This window comes from Oncorhynchus masou, chromosome 8 (genome assembly GCF_036934945.1).
Source record: "Oncorhynchus masou masou isolate Uvic2021 chromosome 8, UVic_Omas_1.1, whole genome shotgun sequence".
Lineage (NCBI taxonomy): Eukaryota > Metazoa > Chordata > Actinopteri > Salmoniformes > Salmonidae > Oncorhynchus > Oncorhynchus masou.
The window spans coordinates 44,513,765-44,536,822 of record NC_088219.1 but is presented as its reverse complement, the minus strand read 5'-3'; the positions used below and the strand labels follow the sequence as shown (position 1 = coordinate 44,536,822).

The following is a 23,058-nucleotide window of genomic DNA, read 5'->3' as shown; positions in this document are numbered from 1 at the left end:
TAAAACTGTGAAAGACCTCGGCATTACTCTTGACCCTGATCTCTCTTTTCAAGGACAGCTTTTTTCCACCTACGTAACATTGCAAAAATCAGAAACTTTCTGTCCCAAAATTATGCAGAATTAATCCATGCTTTTGTTACTTCTAGGTTAGACTACTGCAATGCTCTACTTTCCGGCTACCCGGATAATGCACTAAATAAACTTCAGTTAGTGCTAAATAAGGCTGCTAGAATCCTGACTAGAACCAAAAAATGTGATCATATTTCTCCAGTGCTAGCCTCCCTCCCTAATTTCAAGGTTTTACTGCTAACCTACAAAGCATTACATGGGCTTGAGCCTACCAATCCTTACGATTTGGTCCTACCGTACATACCTACACGTACGCTACGGTCACAAGACTCAGGCCTCCTAATTGTCCCTAGAATTTCTAAGCAAACAGCTGGAGGCAGGGCTTTCTCCTATAGAGCTCCATTTTTATGGAATGGTCTGCCTACCCATGTGAGAGACGCAAACTCTGTCTCAGCCTTTAAGTCTTCACTGAAGACTCATCTCTTCAGTAGGTCATATGATTGAGTGTAGTCTGGCCCAGGATTGTGAAGGTGAACAGAAAGGCTCTGGAGCAACGAACCGCCCTTGCTGTCTCTGCATGGCTGGTTCCCCTCTCTCCACTGGGATTCTCTGCCTCTAACCCTATTACAGTGGCTGAGTCACTGGCTTACTGTTGCTCTTCCATGCCGTCCCTAGGAGGGGTGCGTCACTTGAGTGTGTTGAGTCACTGACGTGATCTTCCTGTCTGGGTTGGCGCCCCCCTTGGGTTGTGCCGTGGAGGAGATCTTTGTGGGCTATACTTTCCTTGTCTCGGTATGGTAAGTTGGTGGTTGAAGATATCCCTCTAGTGGTGTGGGGGCTGTGCTTCGGCAAAGTGGGTGGGGTTATATCCTGCCTGTTTGGCCCTGTCCAGGGGTATCATCGGTTGGGGGCACAGTGTCTCGGATGGGGGCACAACTCCTGTCTCAGCCTCCAGTATTTATGCTGCAGTAGTTTATGTGTCGGGGGCTAGGGTCAGTCTGTTATATCTGGAGTACTTCTCCTGTCTTATCCGGTGTCCTGTGTGAATTTAAGTATGCTCTCTCTAATTCTCTCTTTTGTTCTTTCTCTCTCTCGGAGGACCTGAGCCATAGGACCATGCCTCAGGACTACCTGGCATGATGACTCCTTGCTGTCCCCAGTCCACCTGGCCATGCTGCTGCTCCAGTTTCAACTGTTCTGCCTGCGGCTATGGAACACTGACCTGTTCACCGGACGTGCTACCTGACTCAGACCTGCTGTTTTCTAACTCTCAAGAGACAGCAGGAGCGGAAGAGATACTCTTAATGATCGGCTATGAAAAGCCAACTGACATTTACTCCTGACGTGCAGACTTGTTGCACCCTCGACAACTACTGTGATTATTATTATTTGACCATGCTGGTCATTTATGAACATTTGAACATCTTGGCCATGTTCTGTCATAATCTCCACCCGGCACAGCCAGAAGAGGACTGGCCACCCCTCATAGCCTTGTTCCTCTCTAGGTTTCTTAGTAGTTTCTGGCCTTTCTAGGGAGTTTTTCCTAGCCACCGTGCTTCTACACCTGCATTGCTTGCTGTTTAGGGTTTTAGGCTGGGTTTCTGTACAGCACTTTGAGATATCAGCTGATGTTAGAAGGGCTATATAAATTAATTTGATTTGATTTGAAAAAGTGCTCTTCACTGATGAGTCGTAGTTTTCTCTCACCAGGGATGATGGTCGGATTCGTGTTTATCGTCAATGGAATGAGCTTTACACCGTGGCCTGAACTCTGGAGCGGGATCAATTTGGAGGTGGAGGGCCCGTCATGGTCTGGGGCGGTGTGTCACAGCATCATCGGACTGAGCATGTTGTCATTGCAGGTAATCTCAACGCTGTGCGTTACAGGGAAGACATCCTCCTCCCTCATGCGGTACCCTTCCTGCAGGCTCATCCTGACATGACCCTCCAACATGACAGAGCCACCAGCCATACTGCTCATTTTGTGTGTGATTTCCTGCAAGACAGGAATGTCAGTGTTCAGCCATGGCCAGCGAAGAGCACGGATCTCAATCCCATTGAGCACGTCTGGGACCTTTTGGATCGGAGGGTGAGGGCTTGGGCAATTCCCCCCAGAAATGTCCAGGAACGTGCAGGTGCCTTGGTGGAAGAGTGGGTTAACATCTCACAGCAAGAACTGGCAAATCTGGTGCAGTCCATGAGGAGGAAATGCACTGCAGTACTTAATGCAGCTGGTGGCCACACCAGATACTGACTGTTACTCTTGATTTTGACCCCCCTTTGTTCAGGGACACATTATTCCACTTCTGTTAGTCACATGTCTATGGAACTCATTCAGTTTATGTCTTAGTTGTTGATTCTTGTTACGTTCATACAAACACATGTTAAGTTTGCTGAAAAAACATTATTATCTTATCTTTTCTTCTTACAGTAATGGAAGTACGACTCTCACCATATTGGTCCTGGAAGGCAGCGTCGATGTCCATGGGGATGCCTCCCCAGTCCTGCATGCTGCGTGGGTGGGCTGTCTCCACCCGGTTCTCCAGGGGGCTGAAGCGCCAGTAGGTTCCCGACTTGAAGAGGTAAGTCTTCTGGGCCTTGTCCTCGCCCCACATGAGGGCTGCCTGGATGTCCGACACGTGGAGGCCCAGCCGACTCAACGTGTCCGGCCCTGTGATCTTCCTTTCTGCGTCAAACACCCAGTAACTGTCACCTGTTAATGATGTCACACACAGGGGACACAAATGAGAACACACCAAACATTGCCCATGTCTTTTAAGAAACAGATCTAGGAACCGATTAGTCCACTCCCAATTGTCATGTCAACTTTTTGTGGGATGGAATAATATCTGAACCTGTATCAGTTTGTAGGGGCAACTTTTGTGCTAAGCAGATGGTGGGTCCCATGAACCAGGCTGGAACCTTCACCTGGTGAATGGACCTACTGCTGTGTTTTTACCCACGCAAACACTGTCTTAGCCCTTCTGCATATTTCCCCCCTGGTGATCTTCTGTCCAATACTTTCATTTTAGAAGTTTGACCTAACTAAACTTTCATACAAATGGCTCTCAAAGTGCACACTTTCGGTTCTACTCAGAACTGCTACCAACGTGCCAGAGTCTGGTATAGCAGTCTAAACTCGCGACTCTGGACCATACATACCACCTGGCAAAGGGGCAAGTCTCACCTTGGGCCTCTCCGGTCTGTGCCGTTCTTTTCTTTACCCCTACCATATTTGCTACAAGCGGTCCTGTCATAAAATACTATCTCCTTTCAAAAAAAAAATATATATAGCTGCAAGCAGCCTTGTTTCAAACCCAATGGCAGTTCAGTGCCACCATCAGGACAACTTGGACTTATTGCCCTTGGATGATCTACTTCTGTACTCCTTACCATGCCTTCCAAATATCAGAGCTTAAAAACAACCGCTACCAACAGAGCAGTGGCGTCCATAGACATAGACTTACTCGAATGGGTGAAGACCCCCAGTTATTCTGATTTTATGGTGGAACCCACCTTGGAAGAACCAGCTGTTTCCAGTCTTGTCTTCGTAGGCCGCATCAATGTTGTCGGGGATCCCCCTCCAGTGGCGCGTTGCTAGCGCCGGGTACCCCGCCTGCAGTCGGCCGTCGCGGATACGCCACACATAGCAGGACTTGAAGAAGAACAACTCACCTCTGATCATGGACACTGCATCAAAGTTAGTCCTGCAGGGGTCTGGCTGTGGCCAAGTCATGGCGAGAGAGACCCTCAGTGAGCACAGGTTGTCATGCAAAAGCAATATTGGAAGGCAAGACACTTTCTTGAATCTTAACTTTTGTCAAGAGATTGAATTGTGCATATAAGCTTAATAATGTTTCAGTGTCTAACTACAGTATCTTGTGAAAGTATTCACACCCCTTGACATTCATTTTGTTAAAATGTTACTTCCACTTTGACATTAGAGTATATTGTGTAGATCATTGACAATAAAAAAAATATTTAAAAAATGTAATCCCACTTTGTAACACAACAAAATGTGGTAAAAGTCAAGGGGTGTGAATACTTTCTGAAGGCACTGTATATGCTCCCAACAATGGATGTGATCACTAATAAGTTGAACTTCTATTCAGGTTTTTTCCTCACCACAGTGGTTTCGATCTCATTGGTCTCTGTGATGACAGGCTTGGCTTTCCGCGGTGGGCCGTACAGGTATTGGATGCCCTGCTTGTCATCGTCACTCAGCTCCAAAGGGTATGAGAAGCTGTAGAAGGGGGACATGACGGCTCTGTCGACCAGGGAGTGCTGGAGGCCAAGAACATGGCCAAACTCATGGGCCGCCACCTGCAAGAGGTCCGTGCCTGAGGGTCCACCATGGGACATAGGACAAGGGACAGTGACTGTGAGACAGAGGGCTTTAACCAAACTTTCCTGAGAAAGATTTAGGCAGTAACTTTACAGTATTTTTGGCAATGTTTATTCAGTATCTTCCCGTATAAACTACTACAGATGTAGGATCCTAATTTGATCAATTTTGCAACGGAAAGAAGATAATCCTGCAGCAACAAGAAACGCTAATTATTACTTGGATAATTTTTTTATTTTATTTTACCTTTATTTAACTAGGCAAGTCAGTTAAGAACAAATTCTTATTTTCAATGACGGCCTAGGAACAGTGGGTTAACTGCCTGTTCAGGGAAAGAACGACAGATTTGTACCTTGTCAGCTTGGTGGTTTGAACTTGCAACCTTCCGGTTACTAGTCCAACGCTCTAACCACTATGGACATTTTTGTAGGGGTTGTCATAATGTAAAATCAAGTCAAATATTTCTAAGTGGAAATTACAAACTTCAGAAGCCTTTATTTAAACCTCAAATAAACTACACATTTTAAATGTCCTGCATTGCAGGAAATGTATCCTGCAACAGGGTGATCAAAATAAGATCCTACATCTGTACCTATAGGCTCGTTAATCGCTTATTTATGCTATTCACTCACCCATGCTGTTGCCCACAGTCCAACTCTCGTCATAGTCAAAGTGGATGTCGCCTGCCCGGTGGGTTCTGGGAAAAAAGGCATGAGCCAGAATGCCTCCAGGACCATCAAAGGGCAGGTTGTCACCATGCCAGTACCTACACAACAAACAGAGGCACAAGGCAAGGTGGTCACCCATTTGTTTAAGACAAAGTTCACCTCATGACCATTTCAAAAGTCATAACATCACTTTAGGGGCTCCGTACAAATCTGATTCACGTGTTTGTTATTAAGTTTGTACTGTACGTACCAGGGATATCCATTTTGAGATGAATTAAGATTCACTGGTAGTGGAAATTGACACGGACTATTTGCTGGGTTCTCGGCTCAGATATTCAAGTAGGCTCCATGGACCTTTTGTACAGTAACTGATCAAAGTAATGCTGTCATCGCAGTCAGTATTTAAAATAGATTCAATTTAGAATGTGTCCCTGGCCTACACACAATACCAAAGTAGAATTATGTTTTTAGAAATGTTCATAAATTAATTAAAAATGAAAATCTCAAATGTCTTGAGTCAATAAGTACTCAACCTCTTTATTATGGCAAGCCTAAATAGGAAAAAAATGTGCTTTAGAAGTCACATAATATGTTGCATGGACTCACTTAATAGTAGTGTATAACATGATTTTTAAAAGACTACCCCATCTCTGTACCCCACATATTCAATTATCTGTAAGGTCCCTCAGTTGAGCAGTTAATTTCAAACACAGATTCAAACACAAAGACCAGGGACGTTTTCCTATGTCTCGCAAAGAAGGGCAACTATTAGTAGATGGGTAAAAATAAAAAGGTAAAAATAAAAAGATGACATTGAATATTCCTTTAAGCGTGGTGAAATTATTAATTACACTTTGGATGGTGTATCAATACACCCAGTCACTACAAAGATACAGGCGTCCTTCCTAACTCAGTTGCCGGAGAGGAAGGAAACCGCTCAGGGATTTCGCCATGAGGCCAATGGTGACTTTAAAACAGTTACAGAGTTTACTGGCTGTGATAGGAGAAAACTGAGGATGGATCAACAACATTGTAGTTACTCCGCAATACTAACCTAAATGACAGAGTGAAAAGAAGGAAGACTGTACAGAATAAAACTATTCCAAAACATGCATCCTGTTTCCATTAAGGCACTAAAGTAATACTGTAAAAAAACAAATCCAACACAACACAACATATCACTGAGTCCCACTCTTCATATTTTTAAGCATGGTGGTGGCTGCATCATGTGATGGGTATGCCTGTCATCGGCAAGGAGTTTTTGGGGTTAAATAAATGGAATAAAGCTAAGCACAGGCAAAATCCTAGAGGAAAACCTGGTTCAGTCGGACACTGGGAGACAAAATCCCCTTTCAGCAGAACAATAACCTAAAACACAAGTTGCTTACCAAGCTGACATTGAGAGGCCTAGTTATAGTTGCCTTAATTAAATCAGATTGAAAATCTATGGCAACACTTGAGAATGGCTGTCGAGCAATGATCAACAATAAGCTTGACAGGGAACAAAGGATTTTTAAAAGACTAATGTACAAATATTGTAAAATTCAGGTGTGAAAAGATCTTATAGAGAGAAAAAAACAGAAAGAGTCACAGCTGTAATCACTGCCAAATATGATTCTAACATGTATTGACTCAGGGGTGTGAATAATTACAGTTGATTTGGAAAGTAATCCGGGTTGGAGCGAGCGGTCGCATCTACACTTCGGTCCGCAGGAGATACTGCTAGCTAGCTAGCCAACAGCTAGCCAACGTCTACTGAATAGAACTTCAACAACCCGGTCAACATTCCGCTTCGCTCCACAGGTAGTATCACATTTTCATTTCACTTCATTACAGTACAACGGTTTGATTTGTTTGATCGTAGCTAGCTAGCTACATAGCCGTCTTTGTATCTAAGACAATTGTGTAGTCTAGAGCGATTTTCTAGGTTAGCTAGCCAGCTATTGTCGTTCTTTTAACGTAACGTAACGTAATCAACACTGCTAGCTAGCCAGCTAGCCAGCTAGCCCCGAATAGCAGCACTGTAGAAACTATTACACTCGACGGAACGACTTGATTAGTGTAGTGTCAACAACGCAGCCACTGCCAGCTAGCCTACAAAGTCAACAACGCAGCCACTGCCAGCTAGCCTACTCCAGCAGTACTGTATCATTTCAATCATTTTAGTCAATAAGATTCTTGCTACGTAAGCTTAACTTTCTGAACATTCGAGACGTGTAGTCCACTTGTCATTCCAATCTCCTTTGCATTAGCGTAGCCTCTTCTGTAGCCTGTCAACTATGTGTCTTTCTATCCCTGTTCTCTCCTCTCTGCACAGACCATACAAACGCTCCACACCGCGTGGCCGCGGCCACCCTAATCTGGTGGTCCCAGCGCGCACGACCCACGTGGAGTTCCAGGTCTCCGGTAGCCTCTGGAACTGCCGATCTGCGGCCAACAAGGCAGACTTCATCTCAGCCTATGCCTCCCTCCAGTCCCTCGACTTCTTGGCACTGACGGAAACATGGATCACCACAGACAACACTGCTACTCCTACTGCTCTCTCTTCGTCCGCCCACGTGTTCTCGCACACCCCGAGAGCTCCTGGTCAGTGGGGTGGTGGCACCGGGATCCTCATCTCTCCCAAGTGGTCATTCTCTCTTTCTCCCCTTACCCATCTGTCTATCGCCTCCTTTGAATTCCATGCTGTCACAGTTACCAGCCCTTTCAAGCTTAACATCCTTATCATTTATCGCCCTCCAGGTTCCTCGGAGAGTTCATCAATGAGCTTGATGCCTTGATAAGCTCCTTTCCTGAGGACGGCTCACCTCTCACAGTCCTGGGCGACTTTAACCTCCCCACGTCTACCTTTGACTCATTCCTCTCTGCCTCCTTCTTTCCACTCCTCTCCTCTTTTGACCTCACCCTCTCACCTTCCCCCTACTCACAAGGCAGGCAATACGCTCGACGTCATCTTTACTAGATGCTGTTCTTCCACTAACCTCATTGCAACTCCCCTCCAAGTCTCCGACCACTACCTTGTATCCTTTTCCCTCTCGCTCTCATCCAACACTTCCCACACTGCCCCTACTCGGATGGTATCGCGCCGTCCCAACCTTCGCTCTCTCTCCCCCGCTACTCTCTCCTCTTCCATCCTATCATCTCTTCCCTCTGCTCATACCTTCTCCAACCTATCTCCTGATTCTGCCTCCTCAACCCTCCTCTCTTCCCTTTCTGCATCCTTTGACTCTCTATGTCCCCTATCCTCCAGGCCGGCTCGGTCCTCCCCTCCCGCTCCGTGGCTCGACGACTCATTGCGAGCTCACAGAACAGTGCTCCGGGCAGCCGAGCGGAAATGGAGGAAAACTCGCCTCCCTGCGGACCTGGCATCCTTTCACTCCCTCCTCTCTACATTTTCCTCCTCTGTCTCTGCTGCTAAAGCCACTTTCTACCACTCTAAATTCCAAGCATCTGCCTCTAACCCTAGGAAGCTCTTTGCCACCTTCTCCTCCCTCCTGAATCCTCCTCCCCTCCCCCCTCCTCCCTCTCTGCAGATGACTTCGTCAACCATTTTGAAAAGAAGGTCGACGACATCCGATCCTCGTTTGCTAAGTCAAACGACACCGCTGGTTCTGCTGACACTGCCCTACCCTGTGCTCTGACCTCTTTCTCCCTCTCTCTCCAGATGAAATCTCGCTTCTTGCGACGGCCGGCCGCCCAACAACCTGCCCGCTTGACCCTATCCCCTCCTCTCTTCTCCAGACCATTTCCGGAGACCTTCTCCCTTACCTCACCTCGCTCATCAACTCATCCCTGACCGCTGGCTACGTCCCTTCCGTCTTCAAGAGAGCGAGAGTTGCACCCCTTCTGAAAAAACCTACACTCGATCCCTCCGATGTCAACAACTACAGACCAGTATCCCTTCTTTCTTTTCTCTCCAAAACTCTTGAACGTGCCGTCCTTGGCCAGCTCTCCCGCTATCTCTCTCAGAATGACCTTCTTGATCCAAATCAGTCAGGTTTCAAGACTAGTCATTCAACTGAGACTGCTCTTCTCTGTATCACGGAGGCGCTCCGCACTGCTAAAGCTAATTCTCTCTCCTCTGCTCTCATCCTTCTAGACCTATCGGCTGCCTTCGATACTGTGAACCATCAGATCCTCCTCTCCACCCTCTCCGAGTTGGGCATCTCCGGCGCGGCCCACGCTTGGATTGCGTCCTACCTGACAGGTCGCTCCTACCAGGTGGCGTGGCGAGAATCTGTCTCCTCGCCACGTGCTCTCACCACTGGGGTACCCCAGGGCTCTGTTCTAGGCCCTCTCCTATTCTCGCTATACACCAAGTCACTTGGCTCTGTCATAACCTCACATGGTCTCTCCTATCATTGCTATGCAGACGACACACAATTAATCTTCTCCTTTCCCCCTTCTGATGACCAGGTGGCGAATCGCATCTCTGCATGTCTGGCAGACATATCAGTGTGGATGACGGATCACCACCTCAAGCTGAACCTCGACAAGACGGAGCTGCTCCTCCTCCCGGGGAAGGACTGCCCGTTCCATGATCTCGCCATCACGATTGACAACTCCATTGTGTCCTCCTCCCAGAGCTCTAAGAACCTTGGCGTGATCCTGGACAACACCCTGTCGTTCTCAACTAACATCAAGGCGGTGGCCCGTTCCTGTAGGTTCATGCTCTACAACATCCGCAGAGTACGACCCTGCCTCACACAGGAAGCGGCACAGGTCCTAATCCAGGCACTTGTCATCTCCCGTCTGGATTACTGCAACTCGCTGTTGGCTGGGCTCCCTGCCTGTGCCATTAAACCCCTACAACTCATCCAGAACGCCGCAGCCCGTCTGGTGTTCAACCTTCCCAAGTTCTCTCACGTCACCCCGCTCCTCCGCTCTCTCCACTGGCTTCCAGTTGAAGCTCGCATCCGCTACAAGACCATGATGCTTGCCTACGGAGCTGTGAGGGGAACGGCACCCCAGTACCTCCAGGCTCTGATCAGGCCCTACACCCAAACAAGGGCACTGCGTTCATCCACCTCTGGCCTGCTCGCCTCCCTACCACTGAGGAAGTACAGTTCCCGCTCAGCCCAGTCAAAACTGTTCGCTGCTCTGACTCCCCAATGGTGGAACAAACTCCCTCACGACACCAGGACAGCGGAGTCAATCACTACCTTCCGGAGACACCTGAAACCCCACCTCTTCAAGGAATACCTAGGATAGGATAAAGTGGTCCTTCTCACCCCCCCCCCCCCCTTAAATGATTTAAAGTGGCTGTTCCACTGGATGTCAAAAGGTGAATTCACCAATTTGTAAGTCGCTCTGGATAAGAGCGTCTGCCAAATGACTTAAATGTAACGTTAATGTAAGTATTCAAACCCCTTCACTTGGAAGTTACAGCCTTATTCTAAAAATTAAAAATTAAAAATCTCATCAATCTACACACAATACGCCATAATGACAAAGCAAAAACAGGTTATAGAAATGTGCGCAAATAAATAAAAACAAATAAAAAACTGAACTATGACATTGACATAAGTATTCAGACCCTTTACTCAGTATTTTGTTGAAGCACCTTTGGCAGGGATTACACTCTCGGGTCTTCTTGAGTGTGATGCTAGAAGCTTGGCACACCTGTATTTGGGGAGTTTCTCCCATTCTTCTCTTCAGATGCTCTCAAGCTCAGTCAGGTTGGATCGGGGAGCGTTGCTGCAGGTCTCTCCAGTAATGTTTGATCAGGTTCAAGTCCGGGCTCTGGCTGGGCCACTCAAGGACATTCAGAGACTTGTCCTGAAGCCACTCGTGCGTTGTCTTGGCTGTGTGATTAGGGTTGCTGTCCTGTTGGAATGTGAACCTTCGGCCCAGAGGTCCTAAGCGCTCTGGAGCAGGTTTTCATCAAGGATCTCTCTGTACTTTGCTCCGTTCGTCTTTCCCTCAATCCTGACTAATCTCCCAGTCCCTGCCACTGAAAAACATCCCCACAGCATGATGCTGCCACCACCATGCTTTACCGTAGGGATGTGATTGGTCAGGTGATGAGCAGTGAGGGTTTCCTCCAGACGTGATGCTTGGCAAACTTCAAGCGGGCTGTCATGTGCCTTGAGGAATGGCTTCCGTCTGGCCACTCTACTATAAAGGCCTGATTAGTGGAGTACTGCAGAGATGGGTGTCCTTCTCGAAGTTTCTCCCATCTCCACAGATGAGCTCTGTCAGAGTGACTATCGTGCTCTTGGTTACCTCCCTAACTCAGGCCCTTCTCCCCCGATTGCTCAGTCTTCCTCGGGCGGCCAGCTCTAGGAAGAGTCTTGATGGTTCAAAACTTTTTCCATTTAACAATGATGTAGGCCACTGTGTTCTTGGGGACCTTCAATGCTGCAGATATTTTTTTGGTACTCTTCCCAGATCTGTGCCTCGACACAATCCTGTCTCGGAGCTCTACGGACAATTCCGTCAACCTCATGGCTTGGTTTTTGCTCTGACAAGCACTCTTGTCTTCAACTGTGGGACTTTATATAGACAGGTGTGTGCCTTTCCAAATCATGTCCAATCAATTGAATATACCACAGGTGGATTCCAATCAAGTTGTAGAAACATCTCAAGGACGATCAATGGAAACAGGATGCACCTGAGCTCAATTTCGAATCTCATAGCAAAGCGTCTGAATACTTATGTAAATAAGGTATTTATTTTTTGTATTTTTAATACATTTGCAAAAATGTTTAAAAACCTGTTTCCTTTTTGTCATTATGGAGTATTATGTGTAGATGAGTGTGAAAAAATATATATATTTAAACCATTTTTCCTTTTGACAACAAACTGTGGAATAAGTGAAGTGGCATGAATACTTTCTGAAGGCACTGTAGGTCTGATGGGGATACTGTAAAACTACAGTTTTCATTGAAGACAAGGGAATATAACTCTGTCGTGCTCGTGCCAGATCAAAAAATCAGATGAGGGTGGAAAACGTTTGCCCTGAGGACGTTCATTCACATAAACCGCAGCAAACATGTCCTGCTTTGTAAAATTCAAGTGCAGGTTCAAGAGAGTGTGTGTGTGTGGGGGGGGGGGGGGCTTGGGGGATCCACCCTGAAGCATGGTTTACAGACCTAGGATGTTAATAAGAGCCAGTCTGCTACAGCAGGAAAATAAATAATAAAAAATAAAAAAATAATCCTGCCACAGCGACTTCAGTGGGTAAATGCTCACGTTTGATGACCATTGTCACACTGGAGAAGTGTGCTCTTCATGGATGAATCCGGGTTTCAACTGTACCAGGCAGATGGCAGACAGTGTGACAGCCACAGCGATATATGTGAATTTATATGTGGACTATAATTAATGGACATTTTGAAGTTGAAATTACAAACTTTAGAAGCCTTATAAACATTGGACACACTACAAGTTTACATTTCTGGCTGTGCAGGACAATTCTCAGGAACAAAACAGTGATTATATTAAGATCCTACATCTGTATTGTAGACATGGGTGAGTGACGGGCAGGGTTGGGTTCAATTCAGGTGGAAATTCAGGAAACTAGACCCTATCAAAGAGGTTATTAACATACACTAAGTTGACTGTGCTTTTAAACAGCTTGGAAAATCCCAGAAAATTATGTCATGGTTTAGAAGCTTCTGATAAGGCTAATTGACATCGTTTGAGTCAATTGGAGGTGCACCTGTGGATGTATTTCAAGGCCTACCTTCAAACTCAGTACCTCTTTGCTTGACGTCATGGGAATATCAAAATAAATAAGTCACGACCTCAGAAAAAAGATTGTAGACCTCCACATGTCTGGTTCATCCTTGGGAGCAATTTCCAAATGCCTGAAGGTACCACATTCATTTGTACAAACAATAGTACACAAGTATAAACACCATGGGACCACGCAGCCATCATACCGCTCAGGAAGGAAATGTGTTCTGTCTCCTAGACATGAACATACTTTGGTGCGAAAAGTGCAAATCAATCCCAGAACAACAGCAAAAGACCTTGTGAAGATGCTGGAGGAAACAGGTACAAAAGTATCTATATCCACAGTAAAACGTGTCCTATATCGACATAACCTGAAAGGCCACTCAGCAAGGAAGAAGCCACTGCTCCAAAACCGCCATAAAAAAAGACTACGGTTTGCAACTGCACATGGGGACAAAGATCGTACTATTTGGAGAAATGTCCTCTTGTCTGATGAAACAAAAATGTAACTGTTTGGCCATAATGACCATCATTATGTTTGGAGTAAAAAGGGGGATGCATCAAAGCCGAAGAACACCATCCCAACCATTAAACACAGGGGTGGCAGCATAATGTGGGGGTGCTTTGCTGCATTAGGGACTGGTGCACTTCACAAAATAGATGGCATCACGAGGGCGGAAATTGTGGATATATTGAAGCAACATCTCAAGACATCAGTCAGGAAGTTAAAGTTTGGATCTTCCAAATGCACATTGACCCCAATCATACTTCTAAAAAAATGGCTTAAGGACCACACAAAGCCCTGACCTCAATCCTATAGAAAATTTGTGGGCAGAACTGAAAAAGTGTGTGCGAGCAAGGAGGCCTACAAATCTGACTCAGTTACACCAGCGCTGTCAGGAGGAAATGGCTCAAATTCACCCAATTTATTGTGGGAAGCTTGTGAAGGCTACCCGGAACATTTGACCAAAGTTAAACAATTTCAAGGCAATGCTACCAACTACTAATTGAGTGAAATGTAAACTTCTGACCCACTGGGAATGTGACGAAAAGCAATGAAAGCTGACATAAATCATTCTCTCCACTATTATACTGACATTTCACATTCTTAAAATTAAGTCGTGATCCTAACTGACCTAAAACAGGGAATTTTTACTTGGATTAAATGTCAGGAATTGTGAAACTGAGTTTAAATGTATTTGGCTAAGGTGTGTGTAAACATCCGGCCTCGACTGTACATACAGTACCAGTCAAAAGTTTGGGCTCATTCCAGGGTTTATCTTAATTTGACTATTTTCTACATTGTAGAATAATAGTGAAGACATCAACTATGAGAACACACATGGACTCATGTAGTAACCCAAAAAGTGTTAAACAAATCAAATTATATTTTATATTTGAGATTCTTCAAAGTAGCCAACTTTTGCCTTGATGACAGCTTTGCACACTTGACATTCTCTCAACCATCTTCATGAGGTAGTCACCTGGAATGCATTTCAATGAATAGGTGTGCCTTGGTAAAAGTATATTTCAGTATTAATACATTTGAGCCAATCAGTAGTGTTGTGACAAGGTAGGGGTGGTATACAGAAGATAGCCCTATTTGGTAAAATAACAGCTCATACAGCTCAGATATGACAAGAACAGCTCAAATAACCAAAGACAAACGACAGTCCATCATTACTGTAAGACATGAAGGTCAGTCAATCTGGAAAATGTCAAGAACTTGCAGTCGCAAAAACCATCAAGCACTAGGATGAAACTGGCTCTCATGAGCACCGCCACGGGAAATGAAGTTACCTCTGCTACAGAGGATAAGTTCATTAGAGTTACCAGCCTCAGAAAATGCAGCCCAAATAAGTGCTTCACAGAGTTCAAGTAACAGACACATCTCAACATCAACTGTCCAGAGGAGACTGTGATCGAATTGCTGCAAAGACACCACTATGTGTGAGTTGAAAAAGAGTTGATCTTGATCTCAAGCCTGGCACTTTGGATGCCTCAGGTTCTCATAGTGTTAGCAGTTACAAGTTGTTTTTGCCTCTGACCACAATGCCCAAAATGCCCAAAATGCACAAACACAAACTTAGAACATCTATCATCTAGTATGATTATTACCTGGTGAAGTCGATGATGATGTCAGCTCCCCCACTGCTGACCTCGGTGAACTTCAGGGGCGTGACGTCACTCCACACAAGCAGCGCCTCCTGTAGGATTCGACGCACTTTCTCCTTACTCAGTTGCCAAGGGAAGCGCATAATCCTGAGACACACATACACACACACACACTTGTGTCAGGGACCACCGGTGTGATTGGCATCTTTGTGTTCTACCCATAATCCTCTTTTGCAGGGGGCATTTCTCTGGTTGCTTTATAGGCACGAGGTGAGCCTGGCCTCGGCCCGGGATAATCTGGCTGTTGTGAGAGAGGCTGCAGTAAAGTGGCCGCAAAGCCCAGTCTGATGCTGCCCAGCTTGACTGGTGGGTTGGAGCTGACAAAGGAATCTGATATCATACGTTGCTGAATGGGATCTATGGATTAGCTCAACTGTCTGCACAATGGCAGATCAACTGACACCATGAAGGCATGGTTCGTATACAGCAACATGAACAAAGACTATGAGATAGAGGTGCTTGCATACTGACCCAACTAACCAACCAACACTCTTTATTCAGAATCATGTATTCGGATTCATACTTGTTATTCAAGGCATAGGTCATGTGCCGTGCATAGCAACATAACTTCACTTGTTCACAGCTGATGTGGATTAGCAGAGAAGGCTAAAGGGAGAGTTGACGGAGGTTGTTTGTGCTTCCAAACTCTAAGACCTGCATTATTATGACAGGCGTTGACAGACAGAAAGGGCAGCACTTGTTTCCCCCTATGGAGGGCATTTAAACAACCGTGACATGTTTTGTCTCAATCTCCATCTCGTGCCATTATCCACCACCTCTTCCGTTACCCCCCTGCCCTGTAGACATTTTCTCTTCTACCTCCCTTGATACCTGCCATGGCGGCTATCACTTTCATTCTTCATTTTAGATTTCATGGGGTAGTTGTGTGGGTAGTTGGGTGCGTTAGAGAAATTGATTGTGTCTCATTGTGTTTAGGCCCTACATTCATGCCCAGACAGGAGAGGCCAGGTTGTGCTGTCACTCTATAACCCCACTCTACCTAAATGAAAACTCCCTAACCCTACGAGGGCGATGCATGCCGGGGCGCGATTCCACCTACAGCACCTGACGCCTGGAGCAGACTCGCATTAAAGTGGAACTGATAGCGTTTTAACAACATGAAATCTTATTAAAATCATATACACCTTCAGAAAGGATATGCCACCTTTAAACATTTAGACATGGTCATTTTCACATTTTCATGAATGTATGACGTTTTGGGGAATGACGTACAGTACCAGTCAAAAGTTTGGACAAACTCATTCAAGGGTTTTTCTTTATTTGGACTATTTTCTACAATGTAGACTAATAGTGAATATATCAAAACTATGAAATAACACATTTGGAATCATGTAGTAAACAAAAAAGTGTTCAACAAATCAAAATATATGTTATATTTTAGATTCTACAAAGTAGCCCCCCTTTGCCTTGATGACAGCTTTGCACACTCTTGGCATTCTCTCAACCAGCTTCACTTGGAATGCTTTTCCAACAGTCTTGAAGTAGTTCCCACATATGCTGAGCACTTGTTGGCTGCTTTCACTCTGCGGTCCAACTCATCCCAAACATCTCAATTTGGTTGAGGCCGGGGGATTTGGGAGGCCAGGTCATCTGATGCAGTACACCATCACTCTCCTTCTTGGTCAAAAAGCCCTTACACTGCCTGGAGGTGTGTTGGGTCATTGTCCTGTTGAAAAACAAATGATCGTCCCACTAAGCCCAAACCAGATGGGATGGTGTATTGCTGCAGAATGCTGTGGTAGCCTTGCTGGTTAAGTGTGCCTTGAATTCTAAATAAATAACCAACTGTCACCAGCAAAGCACCCCCACACCATCACACCTCCTCCTCCGTGCTTCATGATGGGAACCTCACATGCGGAGATCATCCATTCACCTACTCTGCGTCTCACATCAAACCTACTCTGCGTCTCACACCAAAAATCTTGAATTTGGACTCATCAGATCAAAGGACAGAATTCCACCGATCTAATGTCCATTGCTCGTGTTTCTTGGCCCAAGCAAGTCTCTTCAAATCTCTTCAAGTCTCTTTCACAGATCCCTCCGGAACTGTCATTACGCACACCTGGTCCCTATTCCCATTTGATTAGTAATTGTGTAAGTGTGTCCTTTGTTCACCATTGTCCTGTTGATTATTGGTCCAATGTCCATTGGTCGTGTGAGTACTATTTTGTTTTGGCTTTCGTGCCACGTATATTGTGCAGATTACGGGTCTCGTCCCGTGTGATAATCATTGTGCAATTGTGTATTTATTCGAGGTACTCCTCGCTCTTTTGTTTGGATTTCTCCCCTGTTTTGTATACGTGTTTGTTTGGTCATCTTCCACGTGCCTTTACACGGCAAGCTGTCATTTGGGAAATAAAAAACCCTATTATGCATTCCTGTGCCTGTCTCCCGATCCCTTCATACCAGCCTGACACTATTGGTGTCCTTTAGTAGTGGTTTCTTTGCAGCAAATCGACCATGAAGGCCTGATTCACGCAGTCTTCTCTGTTGATGTTGATCTGTGTCTGTTGCACGAACTCTGTGACGCATTTATTTGGACTGAAATTTCTGAGGTAGTTCACTCTAATGAACTTATCCTCTGTGGCAGAGGTAACTCAGACTTCCTTTGCTGTTGCAGTCCTCATGCGAGCCAGTTTCATCAAAGGGCTTGATGGTTTTTGGCGATTGCACTTTAAGAAACTTTCAAAGTTCTTGACATTTTCCGGATTGACTGACCTTCATGTTTTACAGTAATGATGGACTGAAAAACAATATGAGGGGGACAAGTCATTCACTTACCCACTCCTCCAATGACATGACATCCTCCTAGTAGATAGCTAATGTTAGGCTCTGTGTTTTTAGCTTGCTAAATAAATTATGAATGCTGCATTGATGTATGGTGCACTCAAAATGTATTGTAGTTGAGTAGCCAGCCTCGGCTACTGCTGAAATGGTGTGCATGGTGTTTTGTTGCAGATGTAGTTTTTTGGTCATTCATTGTCAGTGCTTGCTGGGACTTGTATTGACATTCCCAGCCTTAGTAACAGTCGTCCGTTTATTCAAAATATTGAAACTGAAACGGTGCATTCCAAATGGGTGGAGGTAGCAAACAATGTACCAGCTTTGATTTACAACCTGCAATATGTTTGGGACTACCAGGAAATGTATTGTTGAATTGGTTGGTTTTGGTTTTGTAGCATAAACTGGGAATTTGATAATTTGACTGATATGATGATTGTGTTTTTTCATATGTGCAAAGTAATTAAAACGCTGTCAGTTCCACTTTAAAGTTGTGCTCTGGGAGGAGTAAGAGACTACTATGGAACAGTCACTGTGCTGCTAATGCTACAGTCCGTTATTATTACAACAAAGTCAACACAGAGAACACAGCAAAACACTTGCCTGGTAATGACCCCCCCTGGAGTCAGTTGCTCGACTTGTTCCTCACCACAGCCAGCCACTGTGGGAGAAGAGGAGTGGAACCAGACTGGGAACAACAGTGCTGATTGCTGGCTTGAGGGGCAAAAGTTGCTCTGTGATGTTGTGTGTCTCCTGAGGTGAAAATGTGACGAGCCAGCAGAGTGCAGTAAACACCCTTACTGTGCTGTAAATCATTTCTTTCTTGAAAAGAGGCCACCCAGCTGTGTGTGCAGAAATGATTGTGTGTGAGAGGGAGTAAAGGGCACGGGAGGTTCTGTGCCTGTTGACAATCAGCAAAATGACCATGAAGCTATATTTAGGGATACTTAGTAAGTGGTTACCTCAAAGGGAACATGAGTAATGACGAATGAGGCAATATTTTGGTTTTTGGCGAAGGGTGGTTGATTATTGTAACGACGTTCTTCGTTTGTCGAAAGAGAGTCGGACCGAAATGCAGCGTGTTGGTTACTCATGTTTATTAATAGAACAAACGACGAAACATGAAAAAACAAAAACAACAAACGGAACGTGAAAAACCTATACAGCCTGTCTGGTGAACACTAACACAGAGACAGGAACAATCACCCACGAAATACAAAGTGAAACCCAGGCTACCTAAATACGGTTCCCAATCAGAGACAACGAGAATCACCTGACTCTGATTGAGAACCGCCTCAGGCAGCCAAACCTATGTAACACACACCCCTAATCAGCTACAATCCCAATAACTAAAAAAACCCACTAAGAATTACAACAAACAATAAACCCATGTCACACCCTGGCCTGACCAACTAATAAACTAAAACACAAAATACTAAGACCAAGGCGTGACAATTATACTCAGCATTTCTGCGTTTGATCAATACATATGCCATGTTTCACATGAAAACATGAGCTCTCTATTTTCTATTCTACACCATTATTTCTCTCTTCTATGTTTTTACATCGTCTAGATTTATTTCTCAAGAGTGACACTTACCGTAATGTTGAAAAGGAAATTGAGTTCCGCAACAACAAAGACTAATTCTTCTTGGCCCTGCTCTGATAACACTCTCCTGGAAGTAACTATTAGCTTGACCTTTCCACTCTCCAGCCCCCTCCCTGCTGAGCTGTATGTGCAGATGTTGGGAAATATTTGGGCTGCTCTGCTGTAACATGCTTGAGTGCTCTGACTCTTGTAAATGGCTGTGGTTTTTCAGGTCACGACTGCCAGACTCCTAATGACAGAGAAGGAGGGTGGCCAATGTCTGGCTAGGCCTGTCTTTTAACTGTAATGGAAGAGCCGAGGCAGTCAAAACACAAGGAAGAGACCAAACGGCCCTGAGGGCACAGGGTTCATCGTGTCAATCAAAAGATGCTTCAAAGGCAAAGAAACACCAAACTAAATTGAAATTGTGCCTCCTAGTTTTCTGTTACGTTTGGTTTGAAATTACATCATAAACATAAACACAGCTCAACACTGAATACACATAGACTGGGCACCCTCTCCTTTGAGGTCCTTTGTAGTTCAGTTAGTAGAGCATGATGCTTGTAACTAGAGGTCGATCGATTATGATTTTTCAACACCGATACTGATTATTGGAGGACCAAAAAAGCCGATACAGATTAATCGGACGATTTTTAAAAATGTATTTGTAATACATAATGATAATTACAACAATACTGAATGAACACTTATTTTAACTTCATGTAATACATCAATAAAATCAATTTAGCCTCAAGTAAATAATGAAACATGTTCAGTTTGATTTAAATAATGCAAAAGTGTAAAAGTAAAAGTGCAATATGTGCTATGCAAGAAAGCTAGCGTTTCAGTTCCTTGCTCCGAACATGAGAACATATGAAAGCTGGTGGTTCCTTTTAACATGAGTGTTCAATATTCCCAGGTAAGAAGTTTTAGGTTGTAGTTATTATAGGAATTCTAGGACTATTTCCCTCTATACCATTTGTATTTCATTAACCTTTGACTATTGGATGTTCTTATAGGCACTTTAGTATTGCCAGTGTAACAGTATAGCTTCCGTCCCTCTCCTCGCTCCTCCCTGGGCTCAAACCAGAAACACAATGACAACAGCCACCATCGAAGCAGCGTTACCCATGCAGAGCAAGGGGAATAACTACTAGAAGGCTCAGAGCGAGTGATGTTTGAAACACTATTAGCGCACGTTAACTAGCTAGCCATTTCACTTCGGTTACACCAGTCTCATCTCGGGAGTTGATAGGCTTGAAGTCATAAACAGCGCAATGCTTGACGCACAACAAAGAGCCACTGACAAAATGCACGAAAGTGCAGTTTGAATGAATGTTTACTCGCTTGCTTCTGCCGACCACCACTCAGTCAGATACTTAGATACTTGTATGCTTGTATGCTCAGTCAGATTATATGCAACGCAGGACACGCTAGACAATATCTAGTAATATCATCAACCATGTGTAGTTAACTAGTGATTATGATTGATTGTTTTTTGTAAGATAAGTTTAATGCTAGCTAGCAACTTACCTTGGCTTACTGCATTCGCGTAACAGGCAGTCTCCTTGTGGAGTGCAACGAGAGAGAGGCAGAACGTTATTGTGTTGGGCTCGTTAACTGTAAGGTTGCAAGATTGGTTCCCCGAGCTGACAAGGTGAAAATCTGTCGTTCTGCCCCTGAACAAGGCGGTTAACCCACCGTTCCTAGGCCGTCATTGAAAATAAGAATGTGTTATTTTTAACTGACTTGCCTTGTTAAAAAAAAGGTATAAAAAATACATTTTAAAAATTGGCAAATCGGCGCCCAAAAATACAGATTTCCGATTGTTATGAAAACCTAATTAATCGGCCATTCTGATTCATCGGTGGACCTCTACTTGTAACGCAGGGGTAGTGAGTTTGATTCCCGGACCACCCAAACGTAAAATGTACGCATGCATGACTAAGTTGGTTTGGATAAAGGTGTCTGCTAAATTGCATATGTGAACGACCGACCGCCTTGATTCAGTCTTATGCAGCAACATTTGAAATTGTTTTTTACATTGGATAAAAGTAGAGACTCAGAGCTACAAAGTGGTATATCATACACTGCATTTGAGGAACAATGGGAAAGTAATTCTGCTTTGAAAGTTGATCAACTTGTAACTTCACTTTTGAGAAAACGCCTTTGAATGTTTCGGTACCTACTGGAGAGCTTTTCTTTGTCTACACCCATTCATCATCATTCACACCCTCTTAAGCTTTAGCCCCCATCCAAACTCTAACCACTCTACTCGCCCTAGCAGAGCTGGTTAGACATGTTATCCAGAGCGTTGGTTACTAACTGTGCTGCTGGCAACAATTTATTTACACTTTTTTACTGATGTTTACTGACACCGGCCATATTCAATGTTCGTTGAGCGTCCGTAAATTCATTAGTTATTCTGTGCTCTGGCACACTCAGTCGAGTGTGCTCTGAAAACGGAGTAGTTGGCCAGACTTAATTGACAAACTCACCCGAAATGATTACTTGCATAGTGACATGGAGCTAGCTAAATAATGAACCATAATCCCAACTCATGACGTTACTACCCTGCATGAATCTGCAGGTAGCTAACCAACCAAATTCAATGTTAGCTAGCTAACATTAGGCTATAACTCGCCAAGCAAATGGCTCTGAGATACAAATAACAAGATCATACAAGTAACGTTAGCTAGCGAGCCAGCCAGCTAACGTTAGCTAGCTAACAGTACACGCATAATATCTTAAAATATTGCTGGCTAGACTATCTTACCCGTATACATCATAGATGGATCCGTCTCCTGCCACGGATGCCATGGTTGCCCTTAGTTTGAAGACTTAATCTGGAGACAGGTTTTTTTCCCATCTCCTTAGCTAACGCTCAAATTCTACTGATTTCAAAACTCAGTACTCCAGAAAGTGGAGAGCAGCACTTCTGCAGTTTTACTATGCAATACATTTTTTTTGAAAGCTTTGTTAGACAGGATTACCTACACATACTGACCAGCTCAAATAGACAGAAGCATGCTATATGGCACCAATCCAAACTCATCTCTCGGCATGTCTCAGCCAATCATGGCTAATCTGTGGCTAAACCAACTAGGCTCGTAATTTAACTATTATATTCGTATTTACAGATGGCGTACAAGTTTGTTATTAAGGCACATGAATGTTCACATGTTCAAAAATACATTTCTGCCCCCCCATAAACCTTTTTTTTATGTTCAAACGGCTGTGAAGTAATGACCCTGAAACGGGTTACATGTATACTATTGATGTCTACAGCAGAGCTTAAGACAGCAGTTGCAAGTCTACAACAAGGTCAGTTATCCATCACTGAAATGTCTTTCATTTTGGATTAAAGACCCAGTGCAGTAAAAAATGGATTTTCCTGTGATTTATATACAGTGCATTCAGAAAGTATTTATACCCCTTCACTTTTTCCACATTTTGTTACGTTAGAGCCTTATTCTGAAATTGATTAAATCATTTTTCCCCCTCATCAATCTATACACAATACCCCATAATGACAATGCAGAAAACGTTTTTTAGCGATTTTTGCAAATTTATATACGTAAATATATTTCCTTTTTTATATAAGTATTCAGACCCTTCACTCGGTACTTTGAAGCTCTTTTGGCAGCCGTTACAGCCCCGAGATGCTACAAACCTGGCACACCTGTATTTGGGGAGTTTATTCCATTCTTCTCTGCAGATCCTCTCAAGTT

The 23,058-nt window shown here is 44.4% G+C and overlaps 1 protein-coding gene across 1 annotated transcript in view; it reads right to left on the bottom strand.

Annotated features, from left to right (window-relative positions):
* LOC135544731 (stromelysin-3-like) overlaps nt 1-23,058 on the bottom strand; it is a 47,958-nt gene that overhangs the window by 7,470 nt on the left and 17,430 nt on the right. Inside the window, exons 3-7 of the mRNA XM_064972585.1 lie at nt 14,881-15,024; nt 5,047-5,180; nt 4,195-4,409; nt 3,586-3,790; nt 2,522-2,782 (exon numbers count right to left, since the gene is read on the bottom strand). Of these exons, the coding sequence (XP_064828657.1) occupies nt 2,522-2,782; nt 3,586-3,790; nt 4,195-4,409; nt 5,047-5,180; nt 14,881-15,024 (959 nt within the window). The remainder of the gene's footprint in view (nt 1-2,521; nt 2,783-3,585; nt 3,791-4,194; nt 4,410-5,046; nt 5,181-14,880; nt 15,025-23,058) is intronic.